This window comes from Homalodisca vitripennis, chromosome 5, assembly GCF_021130785.1.
Source record: "Homalodisca vitripennis isolate AUS2020 chromosome 5, UT_GWSS_2.1, whole genome shotgun sequence".
Lineage (NCBI taxonomy): Eukaryota > Metazoa > Arthropoda > Insecta > Hemiptera > Cicadellidae > Homalodisca > Homalodisca vitripennis.
In genome coordinates this window covers 20,511,600-20,527,229 of record NC_060211.1, presented here as the reverse complement: position 1 = coordinate 20,527,229, position 15,630 = coordinate 20,511,600, and the positions used below count along the sequence as shown (strand labels likewise).

Genomic DNA, 15,630 nt, shown 5'->3' with positions numbered 1-15,630 from the left:
TTTTGTTTTAGACCTGTAGCCACTACGCATGCGTATTAGTTTGCCATTCACACCAGTCCATGATTCTTGTGATATGTTCTTATTATCTGTTGGTTTTATGTGTTATTCAGTGTATTAAAAATGTATTATTTATTAATCCTGGAAATGTGGTACGACCCATTTGGTGTCAATCATGTAACTTCCAAAAAGCGATTGACACCAAGCTCCTTTAGGACTTTAGTGTTACTAAAATCGTGGGAGCTATTCAAACAAATACACAGAATGTTGCATAGAAATTGCGGGTGAAGCCGCGGGTATGTGCTAGTACAATATGAAAGTAGTTATGAAGAATGTAAAACAGTGCAAAGCATATAAAAATCTCTATCATAAAAAATGGAAGATTTTTCTAGATTCCGAAATATACAACAGAAGCAGAATTTTTTACTAATAAAAATTAAATGGATTTAGTGCATCATCCTAGATAATTATTTACTAATTTTGGGTTTTTTCTGTAAAATTTGCTTAACCATTAATTTTTAGCAATTTTTCAATCTGTTAATGTAATAAATACTCTACTAAAAATTCAACCAATATGGTGATTACATATCGAAGTTTTGTGCCATATACCGATTATTTCTGTAAATCTTCAAGAAATGATGTTTTAATGAATTGTAATTTTTTAATTTTTCAAATTATTTGTAACATAAAAACTGGCTTTTGGTTTTACAAATGTTTTTGCTGAACAAAGTGACCATTATCAGATATTTAAACGTGAAAGATTTGTAGGAATTTCTAATAAAAACAAAATGTAATATTAACTAAATGAGAATCAAAAACATAGAATCATAATAACAGCAGGTAATAACCATAATAAACATTGTGACGGAAATAAATTCAGGTAAGCTGACAAAGTTTGCAGAAAGATTTCACCATAACCATATGAGGAAGAAACAAAGTTTTTAGAATTCAGATAAAACTAATTTCAGTCATTAAAATGTTTGTGCTTTGGTTGAACGTTGCTCGTTTTGAAACCAAAATGCAGAGATAGGCAAAATTAGCCAATTTTCTTCTATATATATATATAGTTACTGAGTTTCCCTTAACACTATACATGAAGCAGTATGTTGGTTAGAATGTTTGATTTACTTTAAGACAAGTTACCTTTATCATCATACAGAATCACATTGGTCCGTGGGCAGACTAGTATTTAGCTGCAGCAAGTTGACTGGGACCTTGTCTACGAGCAGCCTCTGTAGGCAGCCATTGTAGTTGAGGTAGTAGGCTGACGGCAGCCCTCCAGGCAGCGTTGGAGCTCCCCCTGCAATAGTTTCCACTCTAGAGCTACAGCATAATCATGGCAAATATACGAGTATATAATATATAAACTGTTGTAGATAGACAGCTGATAAACAGCATCTACTCTGTTAGCAGTTGGAAGCACTCACTACCTTGCCAATAAACATTTGATTTAGTCATTTTGGATTTCGATGGATGGTTATGAATATTACATGTTTAGTGGGATACAAACATAACCTGCTGAAATGTTACGTAAAATATTTTGCAACCAAAATAGTATTGAAAGACTTAGCGCCAAACAGTCAACACAATCAATCCAATCAGCAGTTGTTACCCATGTAAAATTGTCATCGGTCCCTTAGTTCCCTTGGTCTATTAATTAACAGCCTTTAATAATGATTAGTTGTCTTTAGGACAGACTATGAAGGTCACCTCACTCATTTTACACACAATATGTTCTATAATTACCCAAAGCAATCGTCTTATGACAATAATAAGTGATTTTGGAGATCATAATGACAAAGATCCCTTCAGTCAGTCAGTAACGGTGTCTCTATCTGTCTGACAAAAATAAGAAACTTTCCACAGCACCTCAAAAATTAATAATAACATTGTTTTGGACCTCAACATTCAACATTTTACGGAGAAATGCCCCCAGACCTCACTTTCAACTGACAAATCTGATAGGTCTTCTATATTCCCAGACCACGGGGAGGTATAGTTCTGTTACCTATAGGTCTAAAAGTACTATAGGGCTTATTATAGTTGTTGTTTTGGTGATCTTTACAAAATTAAGTAAGTAGATAGCATGCATAAGATGTACACAACTGCATCGATTTACAATTCAGTTTATATTAGTTTGATCCCTCTAATCAAAATAGAGATTGGAAACGATATAATCCATAACAATATTACAATATCTACTTACCAATCCATAGTTGTGCATTTGTGTTTAACATTGTTTTCCCAAACTCCGCTTGCACCTTGTCAGGAACTTTGTTGTCCACTTGAATCTGGCCGCCTCGCTTCCACCTCTCTATCAGAAGGGTGTGCCATTCTCCGTCATTGATTTGGACCTGTTACGGACCCATTTGTAGTGAGTAATAAAAACATCAAGAAACTAAAGAACTGTTGCTGTCCATTTGGTTTCGATGTACTCTGTACTTCCATAGTTAGATAGAGTGTATTTATTAGAGTTGTACTAAATTAAATTGAAATGTTAAGTGATGATCGCAAAGGATAAAATTCACAAATTATGAAGCGTATATGAAGTTTGAAAATCACATCTCTGTTCTTATTAATTGATATTTAAAGATTCAAATGTGAATTTGATATAAAAACGTGTGTTATACCGTTTGAAAAATAAAACAAACAATTTATGGATAGAAATTTCTTAGCATGAAAAACAAATTTAAGGTGAAAAATATTCAAGATCTCATCATTAGCATTTGTTACCCACAGTAAAATAAGAAAAAACCTAATTTTGACCTTTCTGTGAAGGTTAAAAATATTTATTTGGGATTCATCCTATACATTTAATATACAAGTACTTGGATTGTTAATTACTTTTCATTCATAGTTTGCTGTTTTGAAATTTAAATAGGAATGTACATTTTTATTGTGACAAATTAAAATAGTGATCTTGTGAATAATTTTAAAATAGTTTAATTAAGATAAAACTTTTCTGTCTACTTCAGAATTCTGGATTTTTTAAAAGTTTTTTATAAGAATGGGGTTGCAACAAGTTTTTTGTTTGTTTATATTCTCATTTCATCAAAAACTAGAGCTAGCTATTCCATAAAGTTTATCCCACGTATTTTCATCAAGTATATGCAAATGTTACAAAATTATAAGGGTTAAAATTTGTATTATCCTTTGGAAATAATTTGGTTGGGCTTGAAACCTACACTACATACTTAAAAAAAAATAGAAATAACTCACAAATGTAACATGGATCGTTAATAGCAGACAAAATTTGCATTCCTAAGTTTACGAAGTAAACATTTGAAATATTCCATAAAAAGAAAGTTTTTGAACTCTCCAACAATTTTTTCTCGATATAAGAATATTTTTCTCTAAGACATGGGTTGCAAATGTCCCCTTTCAGAATTATTTGTGTCAAAAGTCAATCTTCAGAGAACTTTCTGTCAGCACTACAGCAAGAAATTCTTAATACATTGTTTTCTTTGTCAAATTTAATAGAACATTTCATAGAAGATTCTTGAATATTTAATTAACCAGACAATATCTAGTGACTTTTCCATATTGTAGAATTAAATCCATCACTACAAAGTGTTAACCAGCAGGAACAATGTTTTATAACCTTTTCTATATGTCACATTTCTTATAAATGTTGAATCACTCAATGTATTATAATGTAACATCAATGTTTTCGTAATAAATTTTTGTTAAAGTAAATAATGTGTTTTAGCAACATTAAAATTTATATTATGTGAACGTGGATATTGTGGTGGTTATAAAGAATCTTACATTGGGAAGTTTTTTGAAGATAAGGTAACTTTACAATTACAATGTAATATTATCTGATAAATGTGTGTTATTAAGATAGTGGTGAAAAGTATCTTACTTTAGATCGAACCGTTAGAAGAGGTATGTGTCTGCCAAGTTTGAGGTTCAGCTCTGGGTAACCGTCAGATATCGCCACTGCCACATAATTTCCTAGAGGATTTTTTCCTCTCTTTAGCCAGAACAGGAGTCCATTGGCTTCTTCTGTACGAACAGACACTTCAAACCTTGTCCTTCTTCTGTTCCTTTGTCTGAAACAGACACATATGATAATTTTACTATGTTTCTACAGTCATTACTCCATAACAGACTGTTGCAAAAGGTTTTACTAAGTTGTAAAAGTTAACAAAAATCAATTAATTAGATTATGATTGGTTGCTGATCATAACAATAATTTTAACAACCTTTCATACATGTTTAGCCAAATTTTTTAACGTTTGATACATGAATATGATGAGGGTAAATATGAGTTCTTAACGGTTGAATCTGTTTTTTGTAACACCTAACAAAAGCAAATGACATGAAATACCATTACTCATTTTTAATAAATTAGTTAACCTAAAAATGTTGTTTTGTTTTTTGGTAAACAATTCATATGTTTAACTTGGCACTGCTAAAATCGTGAACATATTGTGATGGAACTAAATAAATAAATAAAAATCCTTATGTCTAAAACATTTAACCAACTTACTCATCAAAAAATACAAAATCATCTTCATCATACATATCCTCCATTTCCTCTTCGGCATCTTCGTATTCTTCATAATTTTCATCCCAGTATTCCTCCACCAGGTTAGTAAAATTTAAATGCTCAGACATGTTAACACTGACACGAAAATGGTTAGTAAAACTAAGCTGCAATGTTCTGTGTGAAAAGTACACATTTCTTTCGCTATACAAAATTTAAATAGGTACCATTCAATTATTTCTAAATAACAATAGATGAGTTGTACCTTACAATAGTTTTGTTAAATAAACTGTTTGTGCCATCACATTAATATAGAAGAAATTACTGATGTGGAAAAAATCAATTTTTGATTATGACTGGAAATGCTCCTTTTAAGATTTTTCGAGTAACATGGATTTGGAAATTCTTTGTCTGTAGTGTACAAGTACACATGCATCTTTATCACCCGTACGGGAAACACAAGGAAAAACCATAAGTGGGTTCACTGATAGCACACACAACAACAAACAAGGGTCCCTTGTTGTGGGGGGGGGGGAACAAGGGTTCTTTGAAATTGCTGGAGTATGTCGTTCAGGAGTTGTTGGCCACTATAATTCTTTACACCACAATGTTCAGATGCACTCAAATCCATTATAGAACTTGTATGAAAATCTTTATCTAAGGTGAAGGGATAGGCAATAAATATTTTCATGGTCCAAAAATTTCTGTAAGTACTGGAATCATGTTAGTTCAAAACTTGTCTGGGCCTGTTTTCGTGTTATCTCCTCTCTCGCAAGACTTAACTTTGTTATCATTTGATGGTTTCATGAACTTATACAATTTGCTGGAGTAAAAAAAGTACATTCATTGGGCAGGTTGAATAACAATAAAAGTAACCTAATGTGCAACCCCAGGAGGGTTCTCTTCTGGATGGTTAATACCTTCCAGTTTAACCCTTTGAGTAGTACGCGAAACTGCTTCAAAATAGTAATGACGTTCCAGAACGTCATTTATTGTTTGTTACGAAATTGAATTTTTTCTTTTGTTTTTGTTTTATTTGCATCCATTTAGAACCATATAGTTATTTAAAACTAATTTTAAACCAAACCATAGTTGGTAGTGTAGTTTTTGAGGCAGAATAATCGGCAAATAAAACATTATTATCAACCATCTTATTTCTGACAGCGCGCCATTTTGCCCACCCTCCCTACTCCTGAAGGTCAAGTAAGGAAGGCTCAAAAGCGGTGTTATGTATGCTACAACACAACCACCCGTGAAAAGAAGAGGAAGGATACCACATTTCACTGCCCAGACTGCAATGTAGCATTGTGTATTTACCCTTATTTTGAGGAATTTCATACAAAAAAATTGTAAATCACAAAAAAAAATGTAAACATTCCAACTTTTGTACATTTTTATTTGTAATCAATTTAAAAAAAATACATTTAATGTGTTTTTTTTTACTCCTGGGTTGTATTTTTATGTTTCAGCTGTTACTCCTGTGGAACAGAACAAGTGACGTTCCAAGACGTCATTACTCCTCAAAGGGTTAAAATACATTGGGCACAGTAAAAATTGATGTGTCACTTAAATCTTGGCAACCATATGGATGTCCAGGAGCGGCACATCACTAACTGCAAATGTCGAGAATTGGGATGCCAATGTAGATCAATAGGTCTAGTCTACTGTGGGGGATGACTGTTGGAGTTGGTGGGTCCCTAAATGTTAAAGGCTGTTGCTAGCCTAGACATAAGGGCATACCACCCCTGCCTGCTTTGATATGTAAGGCTGGAACAGAGTTGGCCAGAGTGAAATAGTGAATGACTAGATTTGTATTGTACATTTTCATTAACCACCTCAACAGTGTTAGATACACTATTACCATTTATAGACTATTAAGTGCCTTACAAAAAGGTACATATTGAGTTTCTGGGGAAATTATAATTCAAAATTTAAACACAGTATATGTTATAAGAAATGTAATATATAATATTATAAGAAAAACATATATATTTTTGTTCAAGATTTGGCTTTTTCACTTAAGGCTGACTAGATTGTATGATGAAAGTCAAGACACTTATCAAAGTCAGATTTCACAAATAACTAAGTGATAACATAATCTGAATAAAATACTTGATCAAATCATTTGCAAAATAATCATAAAAAGTGAAAAAGTCAATAACATTGCCCAGATACTTGGTCTACAATATTTATTGACTTTTATTATTTTGTAAGTATGTTTCTTCGTATTTTCAGAATTTATAATGTATTAATTAGTAGTTAAATTACTAAATCAATGAGTGAAAGAAGGAAAAAGTAAATTAAAATGACTAAATAGTACTTGGTTAATTATTGAGGAATCGTTAACCATTGTTGATACTTTGTTAAGAATATATTAACAAAGAGAGGTATTGATGGAATTCCTTCAAGATTTGTAAACTTGTGCTAAACATATAGTTTACTTGTATTGAAATTACCGTTTTCTTGTTACAATATTACATAAAAAGCCTAATGAAACTATTCAAATACTTAATGATGTAACATTTAACATGTTTAAAACACCAGAAGCTTAGCATTACTTTTAAATCCTAATTATTATAATAAATTCATTAAAATATACCTTTTTCCAGAGATGAGATTGAAAGCATACTCCAGGAAAGTGTCTCCATTAAATCTGACAGGCTTTTCACTCGCAGCTGCTGCAAGAGTATTACAGATAAATACGTTAGTTGAACATGTCTATCAATTTAGTAAATAACGTAATATTATAAAAATAAACTTTTAAGATTAAATTTAAAAAAATTCAGATATAAGAATGCAACAGCCAAAATCCAAGGTCATTACAACTTACATAGTTGACATTGTTCTCCGTAGAATCCGTCGACACACTTGCAAGAGAAGGTGTTGAGGGAGGATAAGCAGACACCTCTGTTGAGGCAAGGGTTGGCGGAGGGAGGACAGGGAGGACCTTGATACCTTCCTACTCTGGATCCCTGCATGCCCAGACCTGTCCACGACTGCCCATTCACAATCAGTCTCTGGATTGCACCAATCAACCCAAAAGCTACTCCAGAATCTCTGCTGGTTTCAGTGAAGTTTCTGAAATAACAATTAATCAAGTCAATTAATTAGTTGTAAGCAGTTAGGAAGTAATCAAATATAAAATAGAAGTCAAAATAAGGGTTCAAATCCACAGACAACAACGCAACATAAAACTATCAAATATATGTTAACATATGAAATAAAATACACAGAGCATGACATGATGCAATGCGATCTGTGTATTTTATAGTTTATAAATTACTATAAAATTGTATAGTGTATGAGATATATTTGATAGCATTGTGTTGTGCCACTGTCTGTGTATTCATGCCCTTAAATGACATTACTTTTAAAAGTCTGTACTTTTACAGTAATTACATAATTAACAGATTTATATTCAACAAAGGTAAAATTAATTGTGTGATTTATTGACTGTTGGAGATTTTGCAAGGAAACTAAACTTGTTATTAGGATCATATAGGTTGTTGGGTCATACTTACGGAACACTGCCAATATAGAGAGGAAGCTCCAAGTTTAGTTCGTTGAGTGGAGGGCCTGACATTCCTCGTACTACTGAGCCATTGTTCAGTTGTAATACGCCGTCCTTGTCTAACCTACTGGCTCGCACCATGTGCCATACGCCCAGCTGTATCCTCTCTGGTGTTCTGGACAGAAATGGCCATACAGTTGTTTAGAGATGTCCAAACAAAAACATGGTTTTGAAGTTTTAAATAATATTGTCAGACTTTCATTTGCTGAATTACAAGCTATCCTCAATCGATCTGAACATGACATAAAAGTACGTTGTGCCCAAGTTATTAGAAATATTGTTAAGCTAGAGGTTCAGTTCCTAGCGTGCTTTCTCATTAAGCAATAAAAACTTCAAAACACAACTTTAATATGTAATTTATTGAGTCTGTCTCTAAATAACTAAAAAAAACGTTTGGAAATCCTTTCCCATTACGTTGATAAGATCTAAAAGAAGTTGAAACTTTAAGTAGAAAAGAGAAAACCAATGATGAAAATAAAAACTTTTCATAAAATATTGCATAGAAAAGTTAGTTATATCAGGTAAAAAATTATTGTTTGTATTCAATGAAGTAGAAAAGAATACAATTTTTTCCATCACTGTTTATTTAAAAATTAAATTGTACTTTACTGTAAGTATGCTAATGTATAACCTGTAAATACAATGTTTTCTTGCCATTATATTACTTGACCAGCTACAATAAATGGTATATCTCCAGTTACAATAAAGATAGCCACCTTTTGTTCCTTCAGTAGGGAACACGAAATTCAACAAATAAACTATTATTTTGTTAAGGCACCTAGCAATTGGCATGTATATTCTAATACCAAAGTCATTTTCATCAGTTTTTTTTATATAATACAAGCTGAAACAAAAAGGTCATATTATAAAATATTTACCATATAAGTGACAATTTTTTATGCATAGTTAGACATTTCTGTGGTGTATCTTTGGCTGCGGTTCAAAACTCACACATTGTTATAGTTCATCTACATTCTATGCGATGCACAATCTGTGATACTTACGTCAGGTTTGCGATGCCACTGCCCAGGTTAAACCTGAATTGCACGTGTCTGTTGACGATGTTGACAGCGATGAAGTCTCCACGTCCTGTAGTCAGCTGACCGTTGTACAGCAGTAAGCCATTCTCTGCTTTGCTCATAAACCAAATCTCTAGAGCAAACGCTCTACCTACATTCTCGAGTTTTCTGGCTTCTAGATAGGAGTCACCAGAAAATTCTGGTATTGCAAACTCATGCTGTGCTGTAAGAGGAAAATAATTGTCAGTGATCTTTTTAATTAATTGTATTTACATTGTTTTCCAAATCATAATACAAATTGAATCAAGCTATACACATACAATAGTATACTATATAATTTATTGCTGCTAATAATCACCATAGAGCTTCACAAAGAACTAGCATTTTGTCATTTGAGGAAAATTTTTACTCACACTATTCACAATGTAATCATTGGTTCTTGGAAAAATTTTTTATTTATATGTATATGTATTGCGTGCAAGTGAACCCAGATGATTATGAATTTGGGGAGTTTTGCTCAAATTGTGATTATGTGTGTAGTTTTAATCATATATATCTCCTAGACAATTTTATACTATTAAAAACATTTTCATATTTAAAAATTTTTAAGATATTGTTCATTTATCAGCTTTTACTTAAAAATCATAATTTTTGTAATGTAAAGAAGTTTTCTCATTAAAAAATGTTATAATTCTGACTAAAATTTAACAGTTTATTGCAATATATTTATTATAAAAAATGTACAGTTTGATTTCGAAAAATTAAGTTTCTAGGCATAATATATCAATAATTTTAGATAACTGTTGTTCTCTAAATTCATATTCTACTCATATTTTTAAATTTGATGTACACCCATTAAATCATGACTCTTACTACAAATATAATGTTTTTGTAGTGAAATATAAAATTATGATTAAATTTTATATTTCAATCACACACACGCTGTGTGTGTATGTGTATATTGTATGTATGTATGTATGTAGTTATTAGATGATTTAAGAAGTACCAATATGAACTACATTTTCTTAAAAATTCAAATTGAGTGGTGTAACGTTAGTTTTGTAAACATTTCCAATTGAAAACATATGAGCTCTGAAAAATTCCTTCAGCAACCTACACTTCCAAAGTGTTTCGTTTTGAAAAAGCTGCTGAATGTAATATTTTCAATTAAAAGTAAAAATTGTGTGTGTGCTATAATTTGGTCTTAATCATTTAAGTATTTATATCATGATAGTGGTTTTGTGTAAGTTTTACTGCAACAGAGAAAGACTAGATATTACACTTACTGAGGGGACAATCATGTCCTGGTAGGCAGGTACAGGTGAAGCCTCCTTGTTGTAGAGGCTCACACGTAGTCCCCAGAACACAAGGGTTTACTACACAAGGATCTATTCTGACTTCACACAATGAGCCTAAAACAAGCAAAAGTATTTGAAATTGTGTATACCCATACATCTTGTTAATTTAATAACGCTTAAGAAAACCTATTGTTCTGGTCAACTATGGAATTAAATATCGCTTCTGCTATGAGATCAAGTAACTAGTAAATTTGTTGCTACACAAAGGACTTACGACATAATTACACTATTTAATCATTTAAATTACATGCACATTGGATTTTAAGGTAAATAAATGAGTGATACATAAATAAAATGAGAGTAACAGATAGATGAGTTATATGTATGTTAATATCAGCCTTTTATTGACAGTGAGTTACACCCCTAAGCCAATTTTGAACTTGACTGTTTTTAGATGAATGGACTTAACAGTATACTATGAACCTGAGATTTCCTATATGAAAACTTCAGATATCTTTTTACTCTTTTATTTTTTGTGATAGAATTGTGGAAAGGAAACAGGATTTTTCCGGACATTTGCCATCGTTCAGTAGTAAAAAAAAATCATTAATTTTTTTTTTTGTATCACTTAATGATGGCAAATGGTCTGAAAAATCCCGTTTTCTTCACAATCCTTCCATTGTCAAAAACAAACTTCAAACAAAGAATTGTGGAAAGTTTTAAGTTATAATCAATAAGCATCTAAATGTTTTATAGTTTTCTCCTAATGTGTATATGTTTTGAATATTTAAATGATAATATTTTAAACGTGTTGATGATTGTTATCTGAGTAGCCAATAAAAAAAAAAACTAAAAAACACACAATGTTTGAATGCTTATTACATATATCTTTAAAATGAGACATCTTCCATAACTGTGGCCAAAAACAATAGATTAAAAGTAAGTGGAGTTTGACATATGATGGCAACTGATAAATATATTGTTAGAAATATCTTTATATTTCATGTTGCCATCTATGTAACACATGCCATGTAACCTGTATTGAATAAAGATCGCTGTGGTCAGTGATCCTATCGATCCAACCGATGAGAAACATCCACGATTCCTCCATCTAAGGTCTTCCTCTCGACTTCCTTCCCAGGTTACGTTATGACAGTCTGTACCCGATATTATCTTAGACTCAGTCTACCATACATTGACCACACTATTAAAACACAAACACATGTAGTTATTTAAAACTGAATCTCCTGTAGTGTATCAAAGTGATCAATACACCACAGTAGAACCAGTAGAGCCAGTCCTTAAGATGCTTTAGTTTATTTAAAGTATTAGGAAGACAATCTCAGGAACATAGTGAATATATATCCCTCCTCATGCTTTTATCTCCTAGTAGCTAGCGAAACAGACAAGGCCATGCCTGTGTAGTGTGGTGAGCAGACACAGGTAAAGTTTGTCTCACTGGTGAAGAGACAGGTGGCAGTGTTGAGACAGGGAAGGCTAGCACAAGGGTTGGAGCCACACTCCCTCACGTCGTGGACTGCCTCCACCATCCAGTCACGACCTTCCTCCAACTCCACCACCTTTCGTCCGATCTTCAGCCGCCGAATACATCCCGAAAATCCCATGTTGGTTCCTATGTTTTCTGCCACCCTGTAGAATCCACAATTTTTGTCATGATTCTGTATCATTAGTGATCACTTTAGTAAATACTTCTATTAAAATTAAACACTCTTTTTCTTTGAAAATTTTACATTCTCTTTAACATAATTTCTTTGATAAATTTCTTTCAGGTAATCAATTTTATTCTCATTCTCCACAATGTTTTGTAAATTTAGTTCATACTTCTTATTCTAGTAGTATTTGGTTTGGTCTTCATGTTCATTGGTTTCATAACATTATTCTGCAATTTTTTAAGGAATCTAAGGTTTTTAAATCCTCTATACTACTTATCCATCTTACTTAATTACTTCAAATATCCTTTATTTGATACACAAGTACTTCTTAATGGGTTCATCCTTTTTTGAAGGCTTAAATTAAAAAGCTGTTAAATATATTTATTTTTAACAATGCATTAATAGGTAGGAATTTGTTTATTACTCACTAAAAAAAACCTAATGTTTTCTGCAAAATAAAAAAAAAATTAAAATGTGCCTCAATATCTTACATTAATGATAGAAACATTGATGAAAAATGTCACTGATAACAAATCCAAAAGTGCTTTTAGAGAAATTGATACAATTTCTGTGCTTGGCTTCATCTTGTAGCTATAATATGATCATAGACAAATCTAATAGAGCCGCTGTTTGTAATTTTAAAATAACCAATAAGATATTTTTCCAAAAATAACCATCCAAAAGTAATACTCTTGTTTGACAAAATTGGCCTTCCCAGAGAAATCAGAAACCATGTACATAACACAATCCCATGGATTTCATCAAGAATCCCTCTCACAAAAAACAGAACAGCTCTGTTTAAAAAGAAGCCAACCTACATCAGAACAAAACTTTTAAAATTCCTACCAGATGACATCAGAATTCAAACTGGAGCTGCCTTAAAACAAAGACTGGACACCTGGCTGATGGATCATTCCATGCACACCATCCGAGTTTTATGAAAACATCAGGGGATGACTTCTTGGTTAATAGTTAATATTATAAGTATTTTATATACTTGACTTATTAAAGAAAATGTAAATAAAGAGATTATGATTGATTGATTTCATGACGTTTTCGTACTGAATTGAATAAGTGCCAGATCAGAATTGTCTAGAGCCCCATAGGGCAATATTTAGCCTATCTATAATTGACTATCATTCCAACAGAACTATGTATTATGGTGGGAGAAAAATGCTTGTCATTTAGATCTGGGAAACCAAATGGATTTCCAAGAGTTAAAATTCTTTATTCTGGGTATTTGAAGATCCAGGTGGAGGAGATACTTGGTTAAGGTCTACTGTGTGTGTCTTTTAGGGTCATTTAAAGAAGGGTGCTTTTCATTTCTAAATACATTCATTGTGGCTTTAAAGTTTGGAAACCTAGACTTGACTTAGCTTACTTTGATAATGCGGTCAGCAGTTGCCTCTCCTTCTCCAGAATAAAACTGAAGGCTTCTTTCCTCCATAAATAAAACAAACATGTGAGCACTTTCCGATTTCCATCCTTTATTCATCTCTTTAATCTCTTCACTTTGAAAGTATGTTAAGATAACCTTACGGTTGCTGGGCAAGGGTAACAAAAGTTCTTGTTCCCTCAGCAAAAACCCCCATTACTGCAGAAATATTATCCTTGAGCAAACTCAAACAAGTTCCTATTTACTGAATAAAGAGCATATTGATATAAACCAGATTTTCATTTCCTATTGAGCTAGAGGAAACTAAAAATTTTTTCTCAAACCTAGTTGTTTTATAATTAATTGTGTTGAATTGAATAAATGAACAAACTTACTTTTTAATGGATGTTGGGACGTAGCCGACAAAGGCATCCTCTAAGAGATCCAAAGCCCTGAGTGTGCCCTGAGACTGGCCCGCTACAGCCTCACTGTTGTCAACCTGCAGTATACCGTCTCTCTGGTAGCGCTTGGCTATCACACGGTGAAACTTTGTGTAGCTGTACTCGCTCTAGAGACGTCAGTACCACCGGTCCACTGCCCAGGTTGTATCTGAACTCTACGAACCTATACACACAACAGTCAGTGGTTGTGTTAGTAATTCTTGTTGCAACAATATTTTATTTGGTTGTAATAAAGTGAAATAATTATTTGGCAGCATAAGAATTTATTATAATTTTATGAAGAGATAAACTTTTTTGGGAATAAAAATCATTAAATGGTATACAATTTGTGTTTGCTTCAAGCTGAAAAGTGACTTAATTTTTGTACTTATGCCTCAATGTAATGTACAGGGTAATTTGGTACATATATGTACATTGTTTCTTTCAAAACAACATCAGACTTATAAGAAATAACATTATGTTTTTTAAATTTAATTAACAAAAAAGGTGATTAGCTTGTTTCCCTTCCATTGTATCTTATATTTAGAAAACAATATTTTCTTTGAAAAAATATTCCTATTTTATAAGCGTAAACTTTATAAAAATCACTCTTTAAAGGTTTCTATACAAGATATTAGCCTTGATTAAACTTCAATTTATTTACTTCTATATTATAGCGTTTTTTTTTTTTTATTCTAGCAACCATCTCTTAGTTTAAACACATAAAAACTCTATAGCAAAGTAATAAAAAAATTTCATATTTATATATAAAAATGATTAAAATTTGACTAAAATTAGCTATATAAAAAACATAGAAAGATTGCACAATAACTGAAAACATGGCGTTCTTCCTTCTTCTTGATTAGTGAATTTATAAGTATTTTTTTAATGATTTTTCACTAAATGACATATAAAAAGAATACAATCATCGTTACAGTACACTCGCTTTATATCTTAAAACATAAATCCATATTGTATTACAAGCATAAAAAAATGACAGAATGGACTCACCCATTGACAATGGCAAGTGAAACAAAGTCTCCTGTGCCATCTGCATGTTGTTGGTTGTAGAAGAGTATTCCATCATTAGAATAGGTTTTGAATTCAATCTCAATGCTAAGCTTGTGGTAAGCCTTTAGTCTTTTCAGTCTAACATATGACTTTCCATTGAAAGCTGCTACTTCAATTGCTAGAACATTAAAATATGTAATTAATTGTGTCTATGTATACTTATGATAAGTTAGAATCATTATCATTAGAGTTGTAAGTCAAATAATGCATGTAAAAGTCAACTATGATATATTTTTTATAAACACTAAATTTATCCCTGTCCATTTTGCAGGTAACCCCAATCCGTACACTGTACTTGCTTTTATCTCATCTTTGGCCTTGTAACGCTTGTTACTTAATTAAACACTGTTTGAAAAATTTCATAAATTTTAAAGTCTATAAATATTTGAATTTAGGAGATTCTACAGCTTAAACCTTCAATTGTATTCACAGATTTGTGACTAATTCACAAGCGAATGACCTTGCTCGGTTAGTAGTGTAGTTGTTTGAATAAATATAACGATCATTAAGTTTTAAATTTATTACTCCACTAATTAAGTAGATAATCTATTATTAATTTATTTTTGAAAAATTCTGAGGTTACAATGAAAATAAGGGGATGTGTCAAAGAAGTTTCATATTTAATTAATAATTACTTCAAAATTCTTAGTTCTTAGGCTTACACAACCAGTGTCATGATTATTACCTATTGGTT

General features: G+C 31.8%; 1 protein-coding gene across 1 annotated transcript in view; it reads right to left on the bottom strand.

The window, feature by feature from the left end:
* LOC124361818 (agrin-like) overlaps positions 1 to 15,630 on the bottom strand; it is a 601,698-nt gene that overhangs the window by 1,048 nt on the left and 585,020 nt on the right. Inside the window, 13 exon segments of the mRNA XM_046815813.1 lie at positions 1,141 to 1,297; positions 2,204 to 2,351; positions 3,863 to 4,052; positions 4,493 to 4,627; positions 7,089 to 7,167; positions 7,320 to 7,567; positions 8,011 to 8,175; positions 9,065 to 9,302; positions 10,366 to 10,491; positions 11,795 to 12,027; positions 13,821 to 13,975; positions 13,977 to 14,049; positions 14,877 to 15,054. Of these exon segments, the coding sequence (XP_046671769.1) occupies positions 1,149 to 1,297; positions 2,204 to 2,351; positions 3,863 to 4,052; positions 4,493 to 4,627; positions 7,089 to 7,167; positions 7,320 to 7,567; positions 8,011 to 8,175; positions 9,065 to 9,302; positions 10,366 to 10,491; positions 11,795 to 12,027; positions 13,821 to 13,975; positions 13,977 to 14,049; positions 14,877 to 15,054 (2,117 nt within the window). The 3' untranslated portion in view covers positions 1,141 to 1,148.